This window comes from Bufo gargarizans, unplaced genomic scaffold (genome assembly GCF_014858855.1).
Source record: "Bufo gargarizans isolate SCDJY-AF-19 unplaced genomic scaffold, ASM1485885v1 original_scaffold_1488_pilon, whole genome shotgun sequence".
Lineage (NCBI taxonomy): Eukaryota > Metazoa > Chordata > Amphibia > Anura > Bufonidae > Bufo > Bufo gargarizans.
The window spans coordinates 99305-125457 of record NW_025334383.1 but is presented as its reverse complement, the minus strand read 5'-3'; the positions used below and the strand labels follow the sequence as shown (position 1 = coordinate 125457).

The 26153-nt window shown below is 49.4% G+C and overlaps 1 protein-coding gene across 1 annotated transcript in view; it reads left to right on the top strand.

Annotated features, from left to right (window-relative positions):
• Positions 1–2998: 2998 nt before the first annotated feature.
• The window catches only part of KIFC3 (kinesin family member C3), an 81130-nt gene continuing 57975 nt past the window's right edge, over positions 2999–26153 (top strand). Inside the window, exon 1 of the mRNA XM_044274122.1 lies at positions 2999–3132. Coding sequence (XP_044130057.1) covers positions 3043–3132 — 90 coding nt within the window. The 5' untranslated portion in view covers positions 2999–3042. The remainder of the gene's footprint in view (positions 3133–26153) is intronic.

Sequence of the window (26153 nt, the reverse complement as noted above, 5' to 3'; positions counted from 1 at the left end):
CCACCAGCCCTCTAAGCAGCACGGTGACATCACCACCAGCCCTCTGAGCAGCATGGTGACATCACCACCAGCCCTCTGAGCAGCATGGTGACATCACCACCAGCCCTCTGAGCAGCATGGTGACATCACCACCAGCCCTCTAAGCAGCATGGTGACATCACCACCAGCCCTCTGAGCAGCATGGTGACATCACCACCAGCCCTCTGAGCAGCATGGTGACATCACCACCAGCCCTCTAAGCAGCATGGTGACATCACAAGCCCTCAAAGCAGCATGGTGACATCACCACCAGCCCTCAGTGCAATACGATGACATCACCACCAGCCCTCAGTGCAATACGATGACATCACCATTCAGATAGAATAAAAGAAAATGTCAAAAGTGCATAAACTATAAAATGTAACGTAGACCGGTTCAGGCAAACGTCTCGGAGGTAAAGCCGCGTCCTCGTGCTGGTGATGTCAGCGGAGACCAGAGCGTCATCTAATAATATAAAAATATTAAATAAAGAATCTAATAAAACTTATAAAGATGGTGTTAAATAGTGCATGATGGGTGTTACAGCAGGAGGTTATATAGAGGATGATGGGTGTTACAGCAGGAGGGTATATAGAGGATGATGGGTGTTACAGCAGGAGGGTATATAGAGGATGATGGGTGTTACAGCAGGATGGTATATAGAGGATGATGGGTGTTACAGCAGGAGGTTATATAGGGGATGATGGGTGTTACAGCAGGAGGGTATATAGAGGATGATGGGTGTTACAGCAGGAGGTTATATAGTGCATGATGGGTGTTACAGCAGGAGGTTATATAGAGGATGATGGGTGTTACAGCAGGAGGGTATATAGAGGATGATGGGTGTTACAGCAGGAGGGTATATAGAGGATGATGGGTGTTACAGCAGGATGGTATATAGAGGATGATGGGTGTTACAGCAGGAGGTTATATAGAGGATGATGGGTGTTACAGCAGGAGGGTATATAGAGGATGATGGGTGTTACAGCAGGAGGTTATATAGAGGATGATGGGTGTTACAGCAGGAGGGTATATAGAGGATGATGGGTGTTACAGCAGGAGGGTATATAGAGGATGATGGGTGTTACAGCAGGAGGGTATATAGAGGAGGATGGGTGTTACAGCAAGAGGGTATATAGAGGATGATGGGTGTTACAGCAGGAGGGTATATAGAGGATGATGGGTGTTACAGCAGGAGGGTATATAGTGCATGATGGGTGTTACAGCAGGAGGGTATATAGAGGATGATGGGTGTTACAGCAGGAGGGAATATAGGGGATGATGGGTGTTACAGCAGGAGGGTATATAGAGGATGATAGGTGTTACAGCAGGAGGTTATATAGAGGAGGATGGGTGTTACAGCAGGAGGGTATATAGGGGATGATGGGTGTTACAGCAGGAGGTTATATAGAGGAGGATGGGTGTTACAGCAGGAAGTTATATAGGGGATGATGGGTGTTACAGCAGGATGGTATATAGAGGATGATGGGTGTTACAGCAGGAGGGTATATAGAGGATGATGGGTGTTACAGCAGGAGGGTATATAGAGGATGATGGGTGTTACAGCAGGAGGTTATATAGTGCATGATGGGTATTACAGCAGGAGGGTATATAGAGGATGATGGGTGTTACAGCAGGAGGGTATATAGAGGAGGATGGGTGTTACAGCAAGAGGGTATATAGAGGATGATGGGTGTTACAGCAGGAGGGTATATAGAGGATGATGGGTGTTACAGCAGGAGGGAATATAGGGGATGATGGGTGTTACAGCAGGAGGGTATATAGAGGATGATAGGTGTTACAGCAGGAGGTTATATAGAGGAGGATGGGTGTTACAGCAGGAGGGTATATAGAGGATGATGGGTGTTACAGCAGGAGGGTATATAGGGGATGATGGGTGTTACAGCAGGAGGTTATATAGAGAAGGATGGGTGTTACAGCAGGAAGTTATATAGGGGATGATGGGTGTTACAGCAGGATGGTATATAGAGGATGATGGGTGTTACAGCAGGAGGGTATATAGGGGATGATGAGTGTTACAGCAGGAGGTTATATAGAGGATGATGGGTGTTACAGCAGGAGGGTATATAGAGGATGATGGGTGTTACAGCAGGAGGGTATATAGAGGATGATGGGTGTTACAGCAGGAGGTTATATAGGGGATGATGGGTGTTACAGCAGGAGGTTATATAGGGGATGATGGGTGTTACAGCAGGAGGGTATATAGGGGATGATGGGTGTTACAGCAGAAGGTTATATAGAGGATGATGGGTGTTACAGCAGTAGGCTATATGGAGGATGATGGGTGTTACAGTAGGAGGTTATATAGAGGATGATGGGTGTTACAGCAGGAGGCTATATGGAGGATGATGGGTGTTACAGCAGGAGGGTATATAGAGGATGATGGGTGTTACAGCAGGAGATTATATAGTGCATGATGGGTGTTACAGCAGGAGGGTATATAGGGGATGATGGGTGTTACAGCAGGAGGTTATATGGAGGATGATGGGTGTTACAGCAGGAGGTTATATAGAGGATGATGGGTGTTACAGCAGGAGGCTATATGGAGGATGATGGGTGTTACAGCAGGAGGGTATATAGAGGATGATGGGTGTTACAGCAGGAGGTTATATACAGGATGATGGGTGTTATAGGAGGAGGTTATATAGAGGATGATGGGTGTTATAGGAGGAGGGTATATAGAGGATAATGGGTATTACAGGAGGAGATTATATAGAGGATGCTGGGGGAGTAGTAGGAGGGGTGGTCGTGCACATGATTCTGGTTGTCAGGAGGAGGGGTGGTTACATAGGGGATGCTGGGGGAGTAGTAGGAGGGCTGGTTAGAGGATGCTGGGGGAGTAGTAGGAGGGGTGGTGTGAGGATGCTGGGGGAGTAGTAGGAGGAGTGGTGTGAGGATGCTGGGGGAGTAGTAGGAGGAGTGGTTAGAGGATGCTGGGGGAGTAGTAGGAGGGGCGGCTCTGGATCTTCTCCCTGGAGCTGACATCTCGCTTCTTTCTCCATCATGTTCGCCTTTTATTCCCTCCTGGTTTACATCATCTCCACCTTCTTCAGGAGACCTGCAGTTGCCGGACGGAAGGAGGACCCCCCTCAGGTAGAGACACTGGGGTCTTCTCCATCTGCAGGAGGCAGAAATCACAGAGTTAATGAGCGGAGCTGCAGCCCTGGTGCAGTGTGGGGGATAGCCTGGATGAGGGGAGCCATCCAGCAGCCCGCAGGCCAGGGATGATGGGGGTGATACATTGTGTGTGATATAGAGATGTGAGCTCCTGGGGTCAGGGATGATGGGGGTGATACACTGTGTGTGATATAGAGATGTGAGCTCCTGGGGTCAGGGATGATGGGGGTGATACACTGTGTGTGATATAGAGATGTGAGCTCCTGGGGTCAGGGATGATGGGGGTGATACACTGTGTGTGATATAGAGATGTGAGCTCCTGGGGTCAGGGATGATGGGGGTGATACACTGTGTGTGATATAGAGATGTGAGCTCCTGGGGTCAGGGATGATGGGGGTGATACACTGTGTGTGATATAGAGATGTGAGCTCCTGGGGTCAGGGAGGATGGGGGTGATACACTGTGTGTGATATAGAGATTTGAGCTCCTGGGGTCAGGGAGGATGGGGGTTATACACTGTGTGTGATATAGAGATGTGAGCTCCTGGGGTCAGGGATGATGGGGGTTATACACTGTGTGTGATATAGAGAAATGTGACTCCTGGGGTCAGGGAGGATGGGGGTGATACACTGTGTGTGATATAGAGATTTGAGCTCCTGGGGTCAGGGAGGATGGGGGTTATACATTTTGTACAGATAAGTCTGATGTAGCTTAGCCCTGATTGGTGGTCCTCCCCTTCACCTGGTGGGAGGTGTAGTCTGCTCCGTGTTGCCATAGAAACTGATGGAGATAAATGATCAGCGGAGCAGATGGGGGATCCTTGTGGTTATTGATCTTGTGCTGTGATAATTGTGTCGCTCGATCTCGTCTTTTTGTCCCGGGGTCACATGACCTCGTCTGCCCCCCCCATGGACGCTGGAGCAGCCTGCGCCCGTAGTGTCCTGGATGCATGTGGGCTGTCATGGTGGAGGCGTGGTATCACAGCTGGATTAGATACACCAGTGCATGACGGGGGGTGTAGTGATTCTGTGAGGCGGTATCACACATGAGAGGCTTAGATACATGGACTATTTGACTGGCACACTAGGGAGGGTATAATGGGGGCAGTGTCCGCATCCTGCTCCTCATCGTCCTCGTCAGCGCTGTTTTATTCCATGTCTGTGGGACAGGACGCGTACAGCAGCGCATGAACAGTGATAGGCCGCCCATAAAACTCCACAGAATCAGTGTAAGATGGTTTCCATCCTGGGGGCCCGGCAGCTGCAGCGCTTCTTTTTAACCTGTCCCCTCCTCGGTTACAGGCTCCGGGTGTGGGCCGAGCGTAAACCCCCTGCCCATCTCCTCCCTACGTATTACCGCTGGTATCACAGCCCATGTGGAGATGATCGGGTGGAGTTCTCCCACCTTCTATTTTCCTGTAAGGTCCCTGGCGTCCATAGCTGTGGTAAGTTCTGGTGATAGACTGGTATTGCGTTCCAGCATGGCAGTTGTCTCGGCTCAGTGCAGCATCTCGGTACCATAAAAGTGAACGGAGCATGCTGGGAGTTGTAGTTTCACAACAGCTGGAGTGCCAGAGGTTGCTGACCCCCATTCTAGGGGCTATAGCCTTCTATAAGTCAGGCTTGGAAGCAGAGCTCCCCTAACGTAAAGGATTCGTCTATCTCCTGTGGTATCCAGGAAAGTCCAGGCACAGATTGTTCCAGATAAATTGCTGTCCGTCTCATGAGAGTCCTCCCAGAGAGAATTCAAGAAGCTTCTTAAAGAGGTAAATCTTGTAAGCAGCCTATGCTGGTCCAGTGGGGCTCATCACCTTCAGATTCTGAGGTGGATGGAAGTTCCCCATGGATGGTAAAGTCTCCTTTCTACTTCCCCAGAACCTCAGAGAACGTGTTCCCTTCTTGTCCTGTTGTGGACAAAATTATTCAGGAAGAATGGAAAAAATAACAGAAGAGAACGGATTTGGGCGCACATTTCAAGTCCATCTATCACCTGAAAGAGAAGGTATCAGAAACTGGGGATGTTCCACCTCGAGTAGATCTTGCAGTAGCCAAGTTAGCAAGGAAAGCAGTGTTTTCAGCAGAGCAGTAATCATTACTTATAATCCTATGGATAGAAGAGTGGATGTTACTTTAAAAAGAGCTTTCTCCACCTAAGCAGGTCTAGGTAGGGCTTCCTTGGCTTCTATTCCTCTCGCAAGAGCATCGAGCTTGTGGCTTAGTCAGCCCTCGGATAAAATCTCTGCTCGTTCCCCCAGAGAAGAGTTGTTATCTATATTTGTGCCTGTTAAAGGTGACTGCAAATTTTTTGTGTGATTTTTTTGTTTGATGCTGCCCATCTATCTCCAAGATCTGTGGCCCTGTCCAACTCATCCTGTAGAGCGATATAGCTATGGAATGCTGATTCCAGTTCCAAAAATAATTTCATTTCTTTACCTTTGAGCTAGGTCATCTGTTTTGACTATCTCAATGTCCATACCCTGGGCGTCCACTGGTTTAGGAGGATGTCTGTGCTTGTGGAAGTCCACAACCATCTCCTCAGTCTTCCTGGCATTGTTCCTAAGGTGGTTCTGCTGGCACAAATTCCTGATCATTTCTCTGTATTCCATGTCATCCTTGTCTGTAATCAGGCCTACTACTGCCGAGCCATCAGAGGACTTCTGTAAGAAGCAGCTGGATGAGTTGATCCTGATGTCTGCAGTGTGAAGAGGAAAGTAGCAAGAACTGTACCATAAGGAGCTCCAGTACCAGGGGCGTGCTAGGGTCAAAAAAGATCCGGGTGACAAACAAGCCCCAATGAATATGGCCCAATTCTCTAAGTCCACCCCGCACACTGCATTTTCCAGTACTTGCTATACAGCAGCACTTACCTGTCACATCCAGGGTCTCCAGGTGACGTGTCATCATCTTCTCCATTCGGTCCGGACAACTTCTCTCAGCCGCCTCGTCTGTGCAGAGTGTGACACACGGACATCTTAGCTTCCTCACATTTCTATCATCCAACCTGGAGACACCAGTGTTATCCTGCTGCTCGCTGTGCCCCCCAATACCCCCAGATACTATCCTGAAGAAAAATAAGTGCCATACAGATAATCTTCCCCATAGTAACAGTTCTCCTCATAGTCCCACCAATAGTAATTCCCTTCTAGAATGCCCTCATTAGTAATACTGCCCCACATTAAGTAATTTGCCCCCCAGACGGCCCCACATTAAGTAATTTGCCCCCCACACGGCCCCACATTAAGTAATTTTCCCCCCACACGGCCCCACATTAAGTAATTTGCCCCCACACGGCCCCGCATTAAGTAATTTGCCCCCCACACGGCCCCACATTTAGTAATTTGCCCCCCACACGGCCCCACATTAAGTAATTTGCCCCCCACATGGCCCCACATTAAGTAATTTGCCCCCACACGGCCCACATTAAGTAATTTGCCCCCCACACGGCCCCACATTAAGTAATTTGCCCCCCACACGGCCCCACATTTAGTAATTTGCCCCCCACACGGCCCCACATTTAGTAATTTGCCCCCCACACGGCCCCACATTTAGTAATTTGCCCCCCACACGGCCCCACATTTAGTAATTTGCCCCCCACACGGCCCCACATTTAGTAATTTGCCCCCCACACGGCCCCACATTTAGTAATTTTCCTCCCACACTGCCCCACATTTAGTAATTTTCCTCCCACACTGCCCCACATTTAGTAATTTGCCCCCCACACGGCCCCACATTTAGTAATTTGCCCCCACACGGCCCCACATTTAGTAATTTGCCCCCACACGGCCCCACATTTAGTAATTTTCCTCCCACACTGCCCCACATTTGCCCCCAGTCTCATACCAGTTGTACATATATAATAATATACAGGAGAATATACCAGTAGTACCTACTACCTGGGCTTAGGTCCTTGCGCCTAGGCTGGCTCATGCTGAATCGACTAGTGCTGCCTGCTGAACACTAGAGGCTAGGCTGGCTCTGGCTAGCTGAGTCAACGCTGACTGACTATGCCTGGGCCTGGCTGGCAGTCAGAGAAAGAGGGCGACCGACCGTTTCAACAATATGACTGGGCGAGACGCCAGTGAGTACAGTGGAGTAGGCACTGCAGTGGCACCGGCACCGCGCTCGTCTGTTCCCGCCTGCAGAAACAAGACTTGGCCGGCGGTGCAGCAGCGCTGATGACGTTGTGATGTCACAGCGCGCTGTGTTATCTGGACGTGCTGCGCGGCCCTGCCTCCTGCCATGGGGTCGGAATCGGATCGGATACTAGTTGTTGGGGCTGCTGCTGGAGCGAGATTCTGGGCAGTGGTAGATTGATTCAGGACCCTGGCCCAGGATAAAAGGCCCTAGCGACGACCCTGCCCTGTACTACAGATCACCATGTCTGACACACAGTTCTGGGCTTTCACATACCGAGGTCGGTTTGTCAGGTAGTCTAGGATCCGATTGGAGAGGTGGTGGTCCACTCCCACAAGATCCAGCTTGCCCCTTAGTGGCCCAGGCTGTATGGAGTTGAAAGCACTGGAGAACTGAAAGAACACTATTATCAAAGTATTCCCTGGTTTCTCCAGGTGAGAAAGAGCTTGGTGTAGTAGGTGGATGATGGTGTCGTCCACCCCATTGCCAGGCCGCTAGGCAAACTGGAGGGGGCCCATGGATGAGCTCACTAGATGGCCTGTGATGTGTGAGAACCAACCTCTCCAAGACCTTCATCAATGCAATGTCAATGCCACCGGTCTGTGGCTGTTGAGGTCCATCAGATGAGATGTCTTCGGGACTGATACCACAGAAGATGATTTCCACAGTTGTGGTACTTTTCCTAACCTCAGGCTCATATTATTATTGTTATCATTATTATTATTATTATTTATTATTATAGCGCCATTCCTCCCATAGCGCTGTACATATGATAAGCGGGGCACACATAATACAGACAATTGCACTAATCATAAACAAGATGAGTTACAGACTGGTACAGAAGGAGAGAAGGCCCTGCCCGCGAGGCTTACAATCTACATGGTATGGGAGAAGGACGCAGTAGGTGCGGGTGAAGCGGGTCATGGCGGTATAGAGGCAGCAGGGTCACTGGTTGTAGGCTTGTCTGAAGAGGTGGGTTTTCAGGTTTCTTTTGAAGGATTCCACTGTAGGTGAGAGTCTGATATGTTGGGGGTTCCAGAGTGTGGGGGATGTACGGGAGAAATCCTGAAGGCGATTGTGGGAAGAGACAATAAGAGGAGAGAAGGAGGTCTTGTGAGGATCGGAGAGTGCGTGTGGGGGTGTATCGGGAGCTCAGAGATGTAGGGAGGGGACAGGTTATGGGCGGCCTTGTATGTGTTTGTCAGTACTTTGAAGTGAATTCGCTGGGCAATGGGGAGCCAGTGAAGGGATTGGCAGAGGGGAGAGGCAGAGGAGTAATAGGGTGAGAGGTGGATTAGTCGGGCAGCAGAGTTGAGGATAGATTGGAGGGGTGCGAGAGTGCTAGATGGGAGGCCACAGAGGAGGATGTTGCAGTAGTCTAGGTGGGAGATGAGGGTATGTACAAGCATTTTCACAGATTCGAAGTTAAGGAAAGTGCGGATGCGGGAGATGTTTTTGAGTTGGAGGCGGCAGGTGGTGGAAAGGGCTTGGATGTGCGGTCGGAAGGAGAGGGCAGAATCCAAGGTCACTCCAAGGCAGCGGGCTTTGTTGACTGGGGATAATGTGCAGCCATTGATCGTGATAGATAGGTCTGTTGGGGGGGTTGAGCAAGATGGAGGAAAGATGATGAATTCTGTTTTATCCATGTTAAGTTTTAGAAAGCGAAAGGCGAAGAAGGAGGATATAGAAGATAGACATTGTGGGATTCTGGATAGTAAGAACATATATGTAATAACACTACACAGCTGATCACCGCAGGTCTTAAGCACCCTGGCACTGATGCCATCTGGCCCTGTGGCCTTCCCTGCTTTGATCCTCCTGAGTTTCCTTCTCACCTGGGCACAGACTGAAGCCAGATGACTGATTTCTAGACTGACTGATCTGGAGCAGGAGGTGAGGTCAATGAGGGAGAGGAGATAGAATGGCATGCTGGGGGGGAGGAACATGTGTGTGATCAAACCACTTTTTATCTCTTTCTACCTGGGAGACAGGCTGTCTGTGACCAGATATTGACTTAAGGCTTTCCCAGGCCTCACTAATGTTTTTTTGCAGGACCTCACAGGCAGCTTCAGGATTCGCAGAGGTGGGGACATACGCAGCTATCACAATGACAGGAGATGGTTCCCTCAGTAAATAGAATGGTCTCATGCTCACAGCTAACGGTTCAATGTCCTTCTTGCTCAAATGGATGCCAAATGTGGAACAGGATCCGTGTTTTTTTTTTCTATTCTTCTGACGGATTAGAAGAACGGAAAATGAACTGGAGACGCGACCTCTCCCTTAACTGTACCAGATGGGGCTCGAGCCCATTCTACAAGGGCTGTGACAGTCCCTCGGGCGGAGTTTGCATCTCGAAGGCATCTGACGAGTGGCGTCATGGTCTCTAGCTAGAATATTCATGGATCGTTACACAAGGTGACATCTTCTCTCCCCACCACTTTCCTGCTTCTTAACTCCTTAGGTGCTGCCACAGACGACGAGGAAGAATTTCTTTTTCCTCGAGGACCATTCTCCCTCCCATTTAATTGTTTTGAGCTTGTTATTTATTTCACGCTGTTTCTGTGGAGTTTTATCGGTGTGTTTATGTGCTGCAATAATACCCTATAGGTGGAATAAAATATCTAAAAAATAAAAGGAGGGGCAGTCAACTATCTGAGTACTCGGGACAACAATGACAGATATACGTAGTGTATTTGGTATAGTTACAATATCAGTAGGATGAATGCTATATGATGTCAGTGACGTATCATTCAATTAGCACCATGCAATACAGTATATATATGGTACATATAAAAATAAATATCTGTAAATAACTGTCCCAATATCTGGTAGGAAGCAGGGTGCACTGTCCGCCCTGTAAGGTAGCGTTCTGTTGGTGTCACTTACAGCAATGTCAAATCTTCAGGTGATACACTCCATATTGAATAGGTATATAATATAGCAATAATGGATAGTTAGTGTAACATCCCAGAGTTATGTTATGAAACTCTTTTACCCCGCTACAACCTGTTAAGTGTATTTATACGGTCAGCTAATGTGATTTTCTCTAATATCCTCACAAATGTGCATTGAAATCCTTGTTAAATATACTTTGCTGTAATTTTCATGTTCACCAGCAGGTGGCAGCAATGTGTTACCAGGGACTTAGTGTCAGTTTAGTGTTTCTAGACTGGAATAGTGTATTCCAGTTTAGCTCCCCCCTCTTTGATCAAAGTGGGCTTGCCCATTTCCTGCCTCATGGGGAGAGAAGGAAGTTAGTGTTAGTGTGCCAGCCACCCCGGCTAGGGGCAGGCTGTGCTGGTAGGAGCTCCCAGTTCTAGGGATCCAAGCCAGTATCTTGTCTCAGCTGAGACAAAAGATCATCATTCCCAGCCTGAGCCTTTCAGCCTCAGCTGGTAGAAAGCAAGCAGCCACCTCCAGTATTCCAGGAAGAAGCATACCCTGTGAGCACAACTGTGAGCACCGTCCAGAGACCAGGAGAAGCCAAATTCCTCCTCAGCTAGTCAGTCCCCAATACTATCTTAAAGGGCCCTGTCTTAGTACACTGCGCACGCTGCAATTGGCGTCACGAACAAACTATAGACTTCTATTCCCATATCCGGACCCACTGCATAATTTGACGTCCGTGTAATCGTACCACGGTTTGGCTCATTGCATTAGTACGTTACCACCCGGCTAGTTGGCATCTGTTCGGCTTGTTGCTCTGCCGCCCGGACCTTCCACGGCGTCCCGTGTGGTCTCACGGTCGTAATGCGGCGTCCCACGCAATACAGCTCTCTTCTACTAAATTCAGGGTTTTAGCCTTCTAATTTACAAGTGGAACGCATCGTGGAACGCACAAGTTCCCTATTGGAGCGCACAGCTGATCATCTCACTTCCTATACACGTCGGTCACGTGGTCATTACCACCGCAAGACCACATGGGACGTGGAAGGTCCGGGCGGCAGAGCAACAAGCCAAACAGACGCCAACTAGCCGGGTGGTAACGCACTAACTATCCATTATTGCTATATTATATACCTGTTCCATATGGAGTGTATCACCTGAAGATTTGACATTGCTGTAAGTGACACCAACGGAACGCTACCTTACAGGGCGGACAGTGCACCCTGCTTCCTACCAGATATTGGGACAGTTATTTCCAGATATTTATTTTTACCTATTTTTATATGTACCATATATATACTGTATTGCATGGTGCTAATTGAATGATACGTCACTGACATCATATAGCATTCATCCTACTGATATTGTAACTATACCAAATACACTACGTATATCTGTCATTGTTGTCCCGAGTACTCAGTTGACTGCCCCTCCTTTTATTTTTTGATATTTTTACCTTTGGAGTTGGCTGATCCCTGAGGCGTGCACCAGACTCATAGGAGCGCTTTAGGTGAGCCGCTATAGTGTTTACATAGGTGGAATAAAACCCTGGGCACTGCCTGGGTCTCACGGAAAAAGACATTTCAGGTAAGCAAATGTCATTCTTCTCCTTTTAGTGTCACGGTGTGGTTCACCGCGTTGCCGATCGGCTACCTGCACTCTCGCATATGACGCCTTCCCATGTACGCTGACTGCTTGTGTTGTGCGTGCCGGCTGCAGCCTTCTGTCGGTGTGTTTGTTCTTGTTAGAGTTTCCCTGGTCTGAACATCTGGAGGTCCAGTGTGTAAATGCCGTGTGCCTGAGGTCAGTCCGTCTCCAGGAAAGCTGTGTGCAGGCGCCTGCTCTCCTGCCCAGACTCGTGTGCTCCACCTGATGGATCATCGATGACGCATATGTCTGCTCTGTCCCATTCTCTTCGCCATGCTTCCTGTGTGTGCTCTCATCGGCGTGGGATCCGGCTGTGTCTCGGTGTCTGCTCGGGTTCTGCCTGCAGTTCTTACCGCAGGTGCTTGGACTTTATCCCTGCACTTAGCATAGGGACCGTCGACCAGTTGGGCGCCGTCGTTGGGGGACAGATCATCCAAGCGAGTATGGAGAGTGGTTGGTAGCGATTAGGTCTGCGCTGTTCCCTACCCGTACGTCCTGTTTGATTCTGGTCAGGTTTGTCTTGTAACCATCGATGAATAAAGCGTCCGTTTTGCTGTTGTTTGTCCTGAAGTCTTGTCTGGGTTCACGTGGGACACGTTCAGTGGTGACATTCAGGATATCGTTCTCCAGAAATAGATAATAAACCCTGATCCTCGGAACGAGATAATAGACAATAACATAGTAATAATTCATAAAATAATAATAAAAAAAAAACACTATTAACCCCTTCCCAACCAGCGCCAGACATGTCCGGAACTTTAAGGGTAAATGCACACGCTCAGGATTTGTGTGCGGTGTTCGCAGGGAAATTTGTGTGGACAATCCGCATCAATTGCTGTGGATTTACATGCGGATTTGGGGCGGCTTTTCCTCAACATTCAAGTGAATGGAGAAAATCCAGTCAGGAAAAATAAATTGACATTCTGCGGATATTAAACTCCGCACTGAAAAAGAGTCTGCATTGTGTCCATGGGAATTTCATATTCTCATAGAATGCAATGTACATGACCTACAGTCATGCAAATCTGTGCAGCAGATCCGCACGCAGTCCTGATCGTGTGACTTTAGCTTAAGGAAGGCTCCCGCTCACAAGCACGGCAGGTGACACCTGGACCTAATGTCCGCGACCACTGGCAATGCCGATTGTGGACATGACGACAGCATCTGGACTGGACAGAAGGGCACGCCCCCCCGGTGAGGGTCAGGGGAGCCGGATGAAGTGTGGCAAAACGGAAAAAAAGATCAAAATGGACAATTCTCAATTTTTTAGACACCAACAAAAAAACTCTATAAAAAGTGATCAAAAACTCATACACAGCCCAAAGTGGTATCAAGGAAAAGTACAGATCGCCCCAAAAAAATTATCCCCCCCCACAGCTTCGTACACATAAGGGTGGGTTCACCCTACAAAAACGTTGAAGGGGTCAGAATATGGCGATAATAAACATTGTTTTTTTCCAATATTAAAACGCAAGAAAACTGTACATATCTGGTATCGCCGTAATTGTCCTGACCTGGAGAATGATGCGTTTTTCTTACACTCCATGTGGAATTTTTTTTTACCCAGCTCCCGGCTACATCGTATGTAATATTAAATGGTGGAATTACGGCTGTGTGAACAGGAAAATAAATAAAAAATTATGGCCCTGGGGGAAAAAAAAAATATTCTGGGGCTGAAAGGGTTAATAATAACATTTAAAATTAATAATAATAGTAATAATAATGAATAATAACAAATGGTAATAGATGAAATAATTCTGACAAATATTAAACATCATGCACAGTGGAGTGCCATCATTATGACCACCAGCTAATATCCAGAGTCACCGCCGTCTGGAGGGGCCGGAGTGACTCCATAAGGTCCTGGTAGGTAGTCACAGGGATCTGGAGCCATGCTGACTGCAGTGCATCCCACAGCTGCTGGCGGGGGAGTGGGGGGATCCATAGAGCGAGCACGACCATCGAGGTGGTCCCACAGATGCTGGCGGGGGAGTGGGGGGATCCATAGAGCGAGCACGACCATCGAGGTGGTCCCACAGATGCTGGCGGGGGAGTGGAGGGATCCATAGAGCGAGCACGACCATCGAGGTGGTCCCACAGATGCTGGCGGGGGAGTGGGGGGATCCATAGAGCGAGCACGACCATCGAGGTGGTCCCACAGATGCTGGAGGGGGTGTGGGGGGATCCATAGAGCGAGCACGACCATTGAGGTGGTCCCACAGATACTGGCGGGGGATCCATAGAGCGAGCACGACCATTGAGGTGGTCCCACAGATGCTGGCGGGGGAGTGGGGGGATCCATAGAGCGAGCACGACCATCGAGGTGGTCCCACAGATGCTGGAGGAGGAGTGGGGGGATCCTTAGAGCGAGCACGACCATCGAGGTGGTCCCACAGATGCTGGAGGGGTGTGGGGGGGATCCATAGAGCCAGCACGACCATCGAGGTGGTCCCACAGATGCTGGAGGGGGTGTGGGGGGATCTATAGAGCGAGCACGACCATCGAGGTGGTCCCACAGATGCTGGAGGGGGTGTGAGGGATCTAAAGAGCGAGCACGACCATCGATGTGGTCCCACAGCTGCTGGAGGGGGTGTGGGGGGATCCATAGAGCGAGCACGACCATCGAGGTGGTCCCACAGATGCTGGAGGGGCAGTAGGGGGAAACATAGAGCAAAGATGTCCATCAAGGTGGTCCCACAGATGCTGGCGGGGGAGTGGGGGGATCTATAGAGCAAGCACGACCATCGAGGTGGTCCCACAGATGCTGGAGGGACAGTGGAGGGAAACATAGAGCAAAGATGTCCATCAAGGTGGTCCCACAGATGCTGGAGGGGGTGTGGGGAGATCCATAGAGCTAGCACGAACATCGAGGTGGTCCCACAGATGCTTGAGGGGGTGTGGGGGGATCTATAGAGCGAGCACGACCATCAAGGTGGTCCCACAGATGCTGGAGGGGCAGTGGAGGGAAACATAGAGCAAAGATGTCCATCAAGGTGGTCCCACAGATGCTGGAGGTGGTGTGGGGAGATCCATAGAGCTAGCACGAACATTGAAGTGGTCCCACAGATGCTGGAGGGGGTGTGGGGGGATCTATAGAGCGAGCACGACCATCGAGGTGTTCCCAGATATGCTGGAGGGGCCATGGGGGGAAACATAGAGCGAAGATGTCCATCAAGGTGGTCCCACAGCTGCTTAAGGAGGCATGAGGGAGGATCTATAGAGCAAACACGACCACTGAGGTGGTCCCACAGATGATGGTGAGGGTGTAGGGGGAGGATCCATAGAGTGGATAGGACCATCGAGTTGGTCCCACAGCTGCAGGAGGGGGGGGCATGGGGATCCATAGAGAGAACACAACCATCGAGTTGGTCCCACAGCTGCTGGAGGAGGGAGCATGGGGATCCATAGAGAGAACACAACCATCGAGTTGGTCCCACAGCTGCAGGAGGAGGGGGCATGGGGATCCATAGAGAGAACACAACCATCGAGTTGGTCCCACAGCTGCTGGAGGAGGGAGCATGGGGATCCATAGAGCGAACACGACCATCAAGGTGGTCCCACAGATGCTGGTGAGGGTGTAGGGGGAGGATCCATAGAGTGGATAGGACCATCGAGTTGGTCCCACAGCTGCTGGAGGGGGTGTGGGGGGATCCATAGAGCGAGCACGACCATTGAGGTGGTCCCACAGATACTGGCGGGGGATCCATAGAGCGAGCACGACAATTGAGGTGGTCCCACAGATGCTGGCGGGGGAGTGGGGGGATCCATAGAGCGAGCACGACCATCGAGTTGGTCCCACAGATGCTGGAGGAGGAGTGGGGGGATCCTTAGAGCGAGCACGACCATCGAGGTGGTCCCACAGATGCTGGAGGGGTGTGGGGGGATCCATAGAGCCAGCACGACCATCGAGGTGGTCCCACAGATGCTGGAGGGGGTGTGGGGGGATCTATAGAGCGAGCACGACCATCGAGGTGGTCCCACAGATGCTGGAGGGGGTGTGAGGGATCTAAAGAGCGAGCACGACCATCGATGTGGTCCCACAGCTGCTGGAGGGGGTGTGGGGGGATCCATAGAGCGAGCACGACCATCGAGGTGGTCCCACAGATGCTGGAGGGGCAGTAGGGGGAAACATAGAGCAAAGATGTCCATCAAGGTGGTCCCACAGATGCTGGCGGGGGAGTGGGGGGATCTATAGAGCAAGCACGACCATGGAGGTGGTCCCACAGATGCTGGAGGGACAGTGGAGGGAAACATAGAGCAAAGATGTCCATCAAGGTGGTCCCACAGATGCTGGAGGGGGTGTGGGGAGATCCATAGAGCTAGCACGAACATCGAGGTGGTCCCACAGATGCTAGAGGGGGTGTGGGGGGATCTATAGAGCGAGCACGACCATCAAGGTGGTCCCACAGATGCTGGAGGGGCAGTGGAGGGAAACATAGAGCAAAGATGTCCATCAAGGTGGTCCCACAGATGCTGGAGGTGGTGTGGGGAGATCCATAGAGCTAGCACGAACATTGAAGTGGTCCCACAGATGCTGGAGGGGGTGTGGGGGGATCTATAGAGCGAGCACGACCATCGAGGTGTTCCCAGATATGCTGGAGGGGCCATGGGGGGAAACATAGAGCGAAGATGTCCATCAAGGTGGTCCCACAGCTGCTTAAGGAGGCATGAGGGAGGATCTATAGAGCAAACACGACCACTGAGGTGGTCCCACAGATGATGGTGAGGGTGTAGGGGGAGGATCCATAGAGTGGATAGGACCATCGAGTTGGTCCCACAGCTGCTGGAGGAGGGGGCATGGGGATCCATAGAGAGAACACAACCATCTAGGTGGTCTCACAGCTGCTGTAGGTGGTGTGGTTGAGGATCTATAGAGTGAAAACGATCATTGAGGTGGTCCCACAGATGCTGGCGGGGCGTGGTGGGATCCATAGAGAGAACCTACGTAGTCCCACAGTTGCTGGAGGGGCTTGGGGGAATCAATAGAGTGCATACGGCCATTGTGGTGGTCCCACAGCTGCTCAGTTTAGTTCAGGTCTGGGGAATTACGGGGCCAGTGTAGTACTTGTAAGTCTTGGTAATGCTCTTCCAACAAATGTCAGATATTTCTAGCCGTGTGACATGTCGCTTTGTCTTGCTGGAAGATTCAATTTGTCCCACCCTCTAAGAGGAAAGGTAAACTACTATCGAGACATCCTATGTAGTCAGTTGCCCGCTGCCTATGCGCGCCATTACCCATCCTCATGAAGGTCTGACCGGGGCCCCCTCATGTTCCACTGCTAGAAGGAGGGGTGGAGTGGGGGGCAGGAGCAGCACCAGCTCCATCAGCAGCAACTTCAGTCTGGAGTCTCTGATCAGCAGTTTTCTTCAGCCTCCTACTGAAGAAACCATCCACCACCAGCAGCAGGACATGGAGCAGAACCTGAAGCATCATGTGGTTTCATACTTGGACTGCACCCGGTCACCCAAGATCCCCTGGACTACTGGGCAGCCAAATCGTTAATTGTGGCCTCAACTGGCGGAGTTTGCCCTGGACAAGCTTTCCTGCCCGGTCAGCAGTGTGGCATCAGAGGAGTGTTCTGTGCAGCGGGGGCCATAGTTACCCCAAGGAGAACTCGCCTGTCCACCCAAAATGTGGGGAGACTGACCTTGACAGAGATGAATCAGACGAGGATCAGCAGGGATTTCCACCCATCGGAATCTGATGCATCAGACTAGATTAGTGGGGTGACAGGGAAAATGCCCACTCCTGCGGGTCCCGCTGAAGTAGGGACATTATAATGCCCACCCTCTGGGCTTCCATCCTAGATGAGTGGGGCCAAATATAATCTCTAGCTGCTGTACTCTCTGCCAAGTCCTGGACCAATTGGGCCACACCCTCCATTTTAGTGACTAATGTTGCTGTGGCGTCCATAACACTAAGGTCACTTAGGAAAAATTGTTATGGCCAGTGATAATGTAACCACAGTAAGCAGGAATACACAGACAGTGAGCCCTAACTGGAACCATGCCTGTTTTCCCTGCCCACTTGCTGTGCAAGCCCTAGGCAGCAAGTCCACAACTGGTCGACGTTTCCTACTTTGCTAAGGAGCAAGACAAATGCACAGAGATGGAGTCGTACGGAAATGGTTCGGAACTGAGCGGACAATGTAGTGCCATGGAGCGGGGTACCGTGAAGTCTGTGATTTGCCTATTTGCCTTATGCAAAGTTATAAACTTCTTACTTTATTTCACTTGAAAGGGTTAACTTGCACTGTTTAATACTGTGTAACTGCTTTTTATATGTGTGTTGTGATATATATTCTGTTCATTTGCACAGCACTGTGGAAAGGTTTAATGAATACTGAGAGACTTTTGGGACTTTGAATGAGAAGCTGGTAATTTTCCACAGCTGCAATAGGGTTTAAAGAAGAGCATGTTTTGGAGGGAAAAGGCCAGATGTTGTTACCACCAAAACCAGACAGACTGATCTGTTGTTATGTCTGGAAAAACTGCTGTGTCATTACCATTGAGTGTTGTCCCAGGAAAAGATAGAAGAAACTATTTACAGAAATGTCAGGGGTGTACTGACTTGTGTGAGACACTGTATATGGTCCTATTATGTGGACTGTACTGTATATAGCAGCATTGTATTATTGGGATTATATGGTGTGTGACAGGACCAGGGGGAAAGTGGTAGAAGGAGTCTACATTTCACCTAGGTTCCTGTCCTATACGTTCTAAAAAGCAGCCAGGGAATTGACTGCAAGGCAAACTAGGTTTTCTCTTTGCAAGGGTTTTGTTTAAAACAAACCTGGTTAGAAGGGCCTGGCTGGTTGGAGCAGGGAGAGATGGGTGGGTCCCTGCTCCAATTAGCCACACCAGGTATTCAGGTAACTGTGGCTAATCACCTTGGATCCTGGGGGTGCTATAAAAGGGCAGACAGATCACTAGCCGAGGTCTCTGCTCCTGGGAAGAACCTGCTGGATGAGTGAAAACTACAGTGTGTTTGGTTGATGGAGCTGGGCACAAGGCTCAGTTCCATGTAGTTAGGGACTACTGCCTGTTTAGACGTAGTGGCCAGGAGGCCAGGGATTTCATTTGTTTTGAACTGTTTTGTTTAATATTCATTTTTCTGCAAAAGTCAATAAAACTGGCGGAGGCCAGCTGCACCATACTTGCTTGGACTGGACTGTGTTTTATGTGCCTATAGCGCCCGTCTATCCCAGGAGACGGCGGTCCCGTGAGCTAATCCCGTCACATATGGTGGAGGCTGCGCTGGCACAAAAAATCCAGCAAGTTTTATGTCCTGGGTTAAGTCTGCTGTTCTGAAAAAAACAAACAGTGCAGATATGGAGGAAGTGCTGAAACAGCTGATCCAGGCTAACATACAGCTCCAAAAGGCGAATGCTAACCAGCAGGAAACCAATCGGTGGTTCATGGAGACTACGCAAGCTGGTTTCAGAGAACAGCAATCGCTTAATAAAAGTCTGGTGGAGCAGATAGCGGTGCTGGCTGAAAGGCCCCATGTCCAGGAGGAATCCATCTCTGTGGGGAGGAGAGTGCAAGCTTCCCTTCAAAAAATGGTAGCAGGGGATGATGTGGAGACCTACCTCACCATTTTTGAAAAGAGCCGCTGAAAGAGAGAAACTCCCAGCCGAACAGTGGGTAGACACCCTTGCTCCATTTCTGAGTGGGGAGCCACAGAAAGCCTACTATGATTTGAGTGAGCAGGATGCCAGACAGTACCCAAAACTGGAAGCAGAAATTCTCGCTCGCTTAGGTGTAACATCTGCAGTCAGAGCCCAGCGAGTGCACAACTGGACTTTCCAATTGGATAAACCAGCGAGGTCGCAAATGTATGATCTTTTTCACCTGGCTAAAAAATGGCTACAGCCAGAGCTATCTACAGCCACTCAGGTGGTGGAAAGAGTGGTCCTGGACTGGTTTGTTCGTGGTCTACCAGTTCGGATACAGCGCTGTGTAGGACAAGCGGACCCCAGGGATGTGGATCAGCTCGTCGCCCTAGTGGAGCAGTATCTGAACACCGAGGAGTATCTCCAAGGCCTCTCTCCTACTTGGCCGGCCCCAGGGAGCCAGAAGTCTACTGATCGTGGTAAGACTGTTCCTAATCTAAAGGGGGCGAGGGAGGGCCGTAAAGTAGGAACTGAGACTGATCTATTAGCCAGACCTCTTAAGCCAGTTAGCCCTAGACAGCCTTGGGGGCGGTCAAAAACATTGTTTGCTGGCGATGTCAAGGACTGGGCCACATGGCTGCCAACTGTTCTTTGGCTGATGAGCCTATGGAATGTGACAGTGGGCGGAGGAGGTCATTGTTTGCGGGACCTGCCTACTCTGCCTTGCCGACCCCAGATATGGAGCGACAAACTTGCAGCTTGGTGATTGAAGGACACTCAGTTCAAGCTCTGTTGGACTCTGGTAGTCTAGTGACTCTTGTGCATGGCAACCTGGTGGACACTAGGAAGCCGCAAAAGAGACAGATGGGGGTCATCTGCATACATGGGGATACAAAAGAGTACCCCACTGCTATAGTCTCTTTTGAAACCCCGTGCGGGAAAGTAACCCATGAAGTGGGGGTTGTAAATAGTCTATTGCATACTGTCATTGTGGGGTGTGATTTTCCTCTGTTTTGGCAAATGTGGAATATGCTTGATAAGTGTTTAAGTGGGTCTGCTGTAGATCCCCTTCCCCTGGCTGAACCTGAAAATGTGCAAACAGTAGGGGTGACCCAGAGTAAAACCGAGAACTTTCCCTTAGCAGTGCTTGCAGGCGATACTGATGATGTTCCGGAAATTGGTCTCCCTGACTTGCCAGTCTCCAATGATAACTTTGGGACAGCTCAACTCAGGGACCCTACATTAACCCACGCATGGCAAAGTGTGAAAGTAGTCAATGGGGTGCCTCAAGAAACTGGGGTAGAGAAAATATTTCCCCATTTTTCTATAGAGAATGAACTCTTATATAGAGTTGATGAGCAAAATGGACAAGTTGTGGAGCAACTTGTGGTCCCAAAATCGCATCGCCAAAAGGTGATGGATCTAGACCATTCACATGTGCTAGGAGGGCACTTGGCTTATGAAAAAAACAAAGACCGGATTTTGCAGAGGTTTTATTGGCCCGGGGTACATAAAGAGAAAGAAGAATACTGTGATTCATACCCAGAGTGTCAATTACACAATCCGGTAGCGACCTTTAGGAGTCCGTTAGTGCCACTCCCGATTATTGAACTCCCTTTGAGAGGATTGCAAGGGATTTGGTGGGACCTCTTGTTAAGTCTGCCAGAGGTCACCAATACATTTTGGTTGTCCTTGATTATGCTACCCGCTATCCTGAAGCAATACCTCTAAGGAAAGCCTCTGCAAAAGTGATAGCCAAGGAGTTGTTCCAGATGTTCACTAGAGTGGGCATACCTAAAGAAGTACTCACTGTGTCACGACCATGTTATGGCCGTGACTCCTTGGGAGCCGCATACAGTTGCCCCCGGTTTGGGTTGTAGTGTCAACCGCAGCTGGAGGCATAATGTTGTAGGCCTCAAGTGCGGTTGCCGCGGACAACAGCTATGTGTGCGGTTCCCTTGGAGTTGTGTGCGTGTTTGTAGGCACTGTTGTATGTCTGTGTGCACTCTGTGTTATGTGTGGTGTGCACTGACATCTTCCCTTCACTGTGGCTGTCCGTGGCAACGTTTGGTTGTATGGTGTACATGTGGTGGCAGTGTCCCGGCCTTCGGGCTGACTCCCAGGACACGGTTGCCACCCATGTCATTGCCTGCGGCAACAGCCACAGTGTGTTTGTTGTTTGGACACTTCCCCTTTAAGTTGTGTTTTCCCTTCTGTGGTTTTGGAAGGGTTAACTCCCTTTCTGTGTGTGTGAGTCACGGGATGTGTCTGATTGTTGGGTGTGGCCTCTTGGCCCTATAAAGCCTCAGTTGTAGGCAGTAGCCAGAGAGGGTGCTTCAGCCATGCTTGCTGGAGACATCCTCCTGGTTACTTACTAACTGCCAGTGGGGGCCATCCTTCTGGTCATAGCGAAATATAATGTCGTTTGGTGTCTAGAAGATGTGTTTTGTCTTTATGCTTTTTATTGCACCTATGGTCCTGGGTTCCCGTGTGATGTGTGTCGTGTGCTGAGTCCTGTTGTTTGTGGATAGCAGTACTTCCAGATGGGTTCCAGGCTTTGTGTTTGTGGCAGGTGAGTGTTATGTTTGTGGCAAGTACCTGCCATTGCCATAGGTTGTATTTGTTCTTCCTTCCTTGCAGCTTGGCCAGTGAGACTCCTGTTCCTCCGTATCCAGAAGGAACAGGTTGTCTTACCCTGACTCCTAGTCCAGGGACCGGTCGGAGGGTGAGTTAGGGCTCCGAGGTTCCTGAGCATGGGTCCTCCTACCTTAAAGGTCGGCCCATGCAGCTAGGAGTTAGGGTCAGGTTAGGGACGCGATAGGAGGTGACCTGCTCCCTAGTCCTGTTGTCCTGGTCAAGCAGCGACCATCTTCCACCATTGCACGGCTGAGGGTTTCCCCCATCCTCAGCCGTGACACACTGACCAGGGGACGCCCTTTATGTCAAAGGTTACAAAAGAGTTGTGTAAACTGTTGAAAATAACTCACTTGCGTACCTCAGTTTATCACCCCCAAATGGATGGACTAGTCGAAAGGTTCAACAAAACCTTAAAAGGGATGCTCAGAAAAGTAGTGGCACAGGATGGGAAAGACTGGGATTGTCTTTTACCATACCTTATGTTTTCTGTACGGGAGGTGCCTCAAGCATCTACCGGATTTTCTCCCTTCGAGCTAGTGTATGGTCGGCACCCTCGGGGTCTTTTGGATATTGCCAAAGAGACCTGGGAGAGTGAGGCTACACCCTACAAAAGTGTGATTGAACACTTGTCCCAAATGCAGGAAAGGATTGAAAAAGTAATGCCCATTGTAAAAGAACACTTGCTGCAGGCCCAGGAGAGTCAGTCCCGGGTTTACAACAGGTCGGCTAAAGTAAGAAACTTCAACCCTGGGGATAGGGTATTAATCCTTGTCCCCACAGTAGAAAGTAAATTTTTGGCCAAATGGCAAGGACATTATGAAATAGTTGAGAAGGTCGGAGAGGTGAATTACCGGGTTCACCAACCAGGTAGACGTAAGCTCTACCAAATTTATCATGTGAACCTAATCAAACCCTGGAAGGACCGAGAGGTGTTAGCAGCTTACAGCAGTGGGAAAAAGGGATGTAGCATTGAGATACCAGAAGTAAAAATTGCAGACACTTTGTCGGGATCTCAAACCCAAGAGGCAAAAGAGTTTGTACAGAAAAATAAAGATGTATTTTCTGAGCTACCTGGTCGAACAGATATAATTAAACATGATATTGTAACCGAACCAGGGGTCAGAGTCAACCAAAAGCCTTATAGAATACCTGAGGCTAGACGTAAAGCTGTCTCCTAAGAAGTCCAAACAATGCTTCAGTTAGGGGTTATAGAGGAGTCCCATAGTGACTGGTCTAGTCCTATAGTCTTGGTTCCCAAACCTGATGGCACCATACGTTTCTGTAATGACTTCAGGAAACTGAACACTGTCTCAAAGTTTGATGCTTACCCAATGCCTCGAGTGGATGAGTTGATTGATAGGCTTGGTAATGCTAGGTTCTTTACCACTTTAGATCTTACAAAAGGTTACTGGCAAGTACCGTTGACTTAAGGGGCCAAAGAAAAAACTGCTTTTAGTGTCCCTGATGACGATTTTCAGTATGTAGTCCTTCCCTTTGGTTTGCATCGCGCCCCAGCCACATTACAGAGGATGATGGACAAAATTGTAAGACCACATCGTAGATACGCAGCTGCCTATTTAGACGATGTGATAATCCATAGCACGAATTGGGAAAGTCATCTACCCAGGGTAGAAGCCGTCCTGAATTCTATTAGGGAAGCAGGTTTGACAGTGAATCCCCAAAAATGTGCCATTGGGCAAGAAGAGGCAAAGTACTTGGGGTACACGATTGGGCGAGGAGTTATAAAACCTCAAATAAACAAAGTGGAAGCCATCCAGAGCTGGCCAAGGCCTTTGAACAAAAAACAAGTCAGAGCGTTCCTAGGTTTAACGGGTTATTATAGGCGTTTTATTGAAAATTTTGCCAGCATTGCAAGCCCTTTAACAGACCTTACAAAAGGGAAGGATTCAACCATGGTCAAATGGACCACGGAGGCGGAACAAGCCTTTCAGAACCTGAAGCAGGCTCTATGTGCCCACCCAGTGTTAGTCACACCAGATTTTAGATGTTGGTATAGGGGCTGTGTTGTCGCAAGTAAGGGCTGGGGAAGAGCATCCAGTTGTATACCTAAGTAAAAAGTTAAATGAACATGAAAATAAATACTCCATTGTAGAAAAGGAGTGTTTGGCAATTAAGTGGGCCGTAGAAGCTCTCAGGTATTATTTGGTAGGGAGAACATTCAAACTGGTAACTGACCATGCCCCCCTTAAATGGATGTGCCAAAACCGTGAGAAAAACAGGCGAGTGACCCGATGGTTCATGTCTCTTCAAGATTATAGTTTTACAGTTGAACATAGGCCCGGGCGTCAGCTGGGAAATGCTGATGCCCTGTCCAGGATGTACTGTTTAAGGGCACAGAGTGTTCCTACCCCAAGGTGTCACAACCAGACAGCTGAGAAGCTCTGACAGAAGCCTTTCAGAACCTCCTCCTTGAGTTTTCTTTGTTTTTGGTTTTCAGTTCCTCATCTCGTTAGCCTCTCTCAGCTGTCATGTAGTTGGACTGATTGCATCCCTTTAAATTCCTCCCCATAATGCATTAGTGTGCAGTTTATACAGCTTCCTGGAGTGTGTGTGCATGCTGATCCTATTTCCCAGTCTTCTACAAGTTAAGTGTTGTACATTCATTTGTGATTTTCTGTTTTCTGGATCCCAGGTGACCCTGACTCCCTCCGTGTCTAGTGTAGGGAGCCGGTGGTCGTGTCCCTTCACTATTGTAGGGTGTTCAGGTGTTATATAGTCGAGGTACGAGGATATGCTATCATCCACCATTGGGATTATCGCATAGGCTGAGCAGTAAGGGAGAGAGCCAGGTCTGATGCAGGGGTCTCCCTTTTTGTTCCTTAGTTTTGGATCCAGTGAGTCATATATTCATTTTGCATTGTCTTGTTTCCTGTACACCTTCCGTGACATTATAAACCGCCAAAACCGTCTCAAGCATGGATCCGGTTTCACTTTTGACTGAACGCTTCCAGGGTCTTTCATTGGAGGTAGCTGATCTCCGTAAGACTCTTTCTCAGTTTCTAGTGACCGGTTCAGCTTGCGTTCATGGAGTTTGTTCTGAGCCTAAGATCTCGCTCCCGGATACGTTTTCCGGGGGTAGTGAGAATTTTGTGCGTTTTAGAGAGGCTTGCAAACTCCATTTTCGCCTTCTTCCCCATTCCTCTGGTGATGAGGAACGGAGGGTGGGGATCATTATATCACTGCTCAGGGGTAACGCTCAGTCGTGGGCCTTTTCGCTGCCGGTGGGGGCACGGCCCGTCCGTTCAGTGGATGAATTATTTTTAGCCCTGGGTCAGATATATGATGATCCGGATCGTGTTGCTTTGGCTGAGTCTAGACTACGTCTGTTATGCCAGGGTAAACAATCCGCAGAGATATACTGCTCAGAATTTCGGAGATGGGCAGATGATACTGGTTGGAATGATGCTGCGCTCCAAAGTCAATTTTGCCATGGTCTTTCAGAGGGATTGAAAGATGCATTTGCCTTTCATGAGAGGCCTATCTCCTTGGACTCTGCTATGTCTCAGGCCGTTCGTATTGACAGGCGTCTTAGAGAGAGAGGAGAGATCTCTCCTTCCTGTCATACTCAGTCCCAGGACAGTGCAGCGGTCTCATTCTGTGCGCAGGGGTCTCAGTCGCTGTCAGTCCCTTCTGAGCAGGAGCCCATGCAGCTGGGGTTGATTGCCTCTGACAATAGAAGATTCAGCTCGCATGGGAGGGTTTGTTTTTGTTGTGGAGGTATAAATCATTTGGCAAATGTTTGTCCCTCTAGGAGATTCAGGCAGTTTTCTGGGAGTAATAAAGAAACAAAAAAGAAAAAATCTTTTAAAAAAGTTCCATTGGCAGGGTTGAGGCGGAAATTGAAGGTTTTCCGTTTGCTTGTAGTTCCCGTTTTGTCCTGCCTGCCAGGGTGGCGCTAGAGAGCAAGAACATTTTTTGTGAGATTTTTGTAGATAGTGGAGCAGCTGTCAATCTCATTGATAATCATTTTGCGATAACTCATGGTTTCCAGGTGTGCACTTTGGGAAAGGATATTCCTGTTTTTGCTATTGATTCCGCTCCACTTTCTCAGAAATCA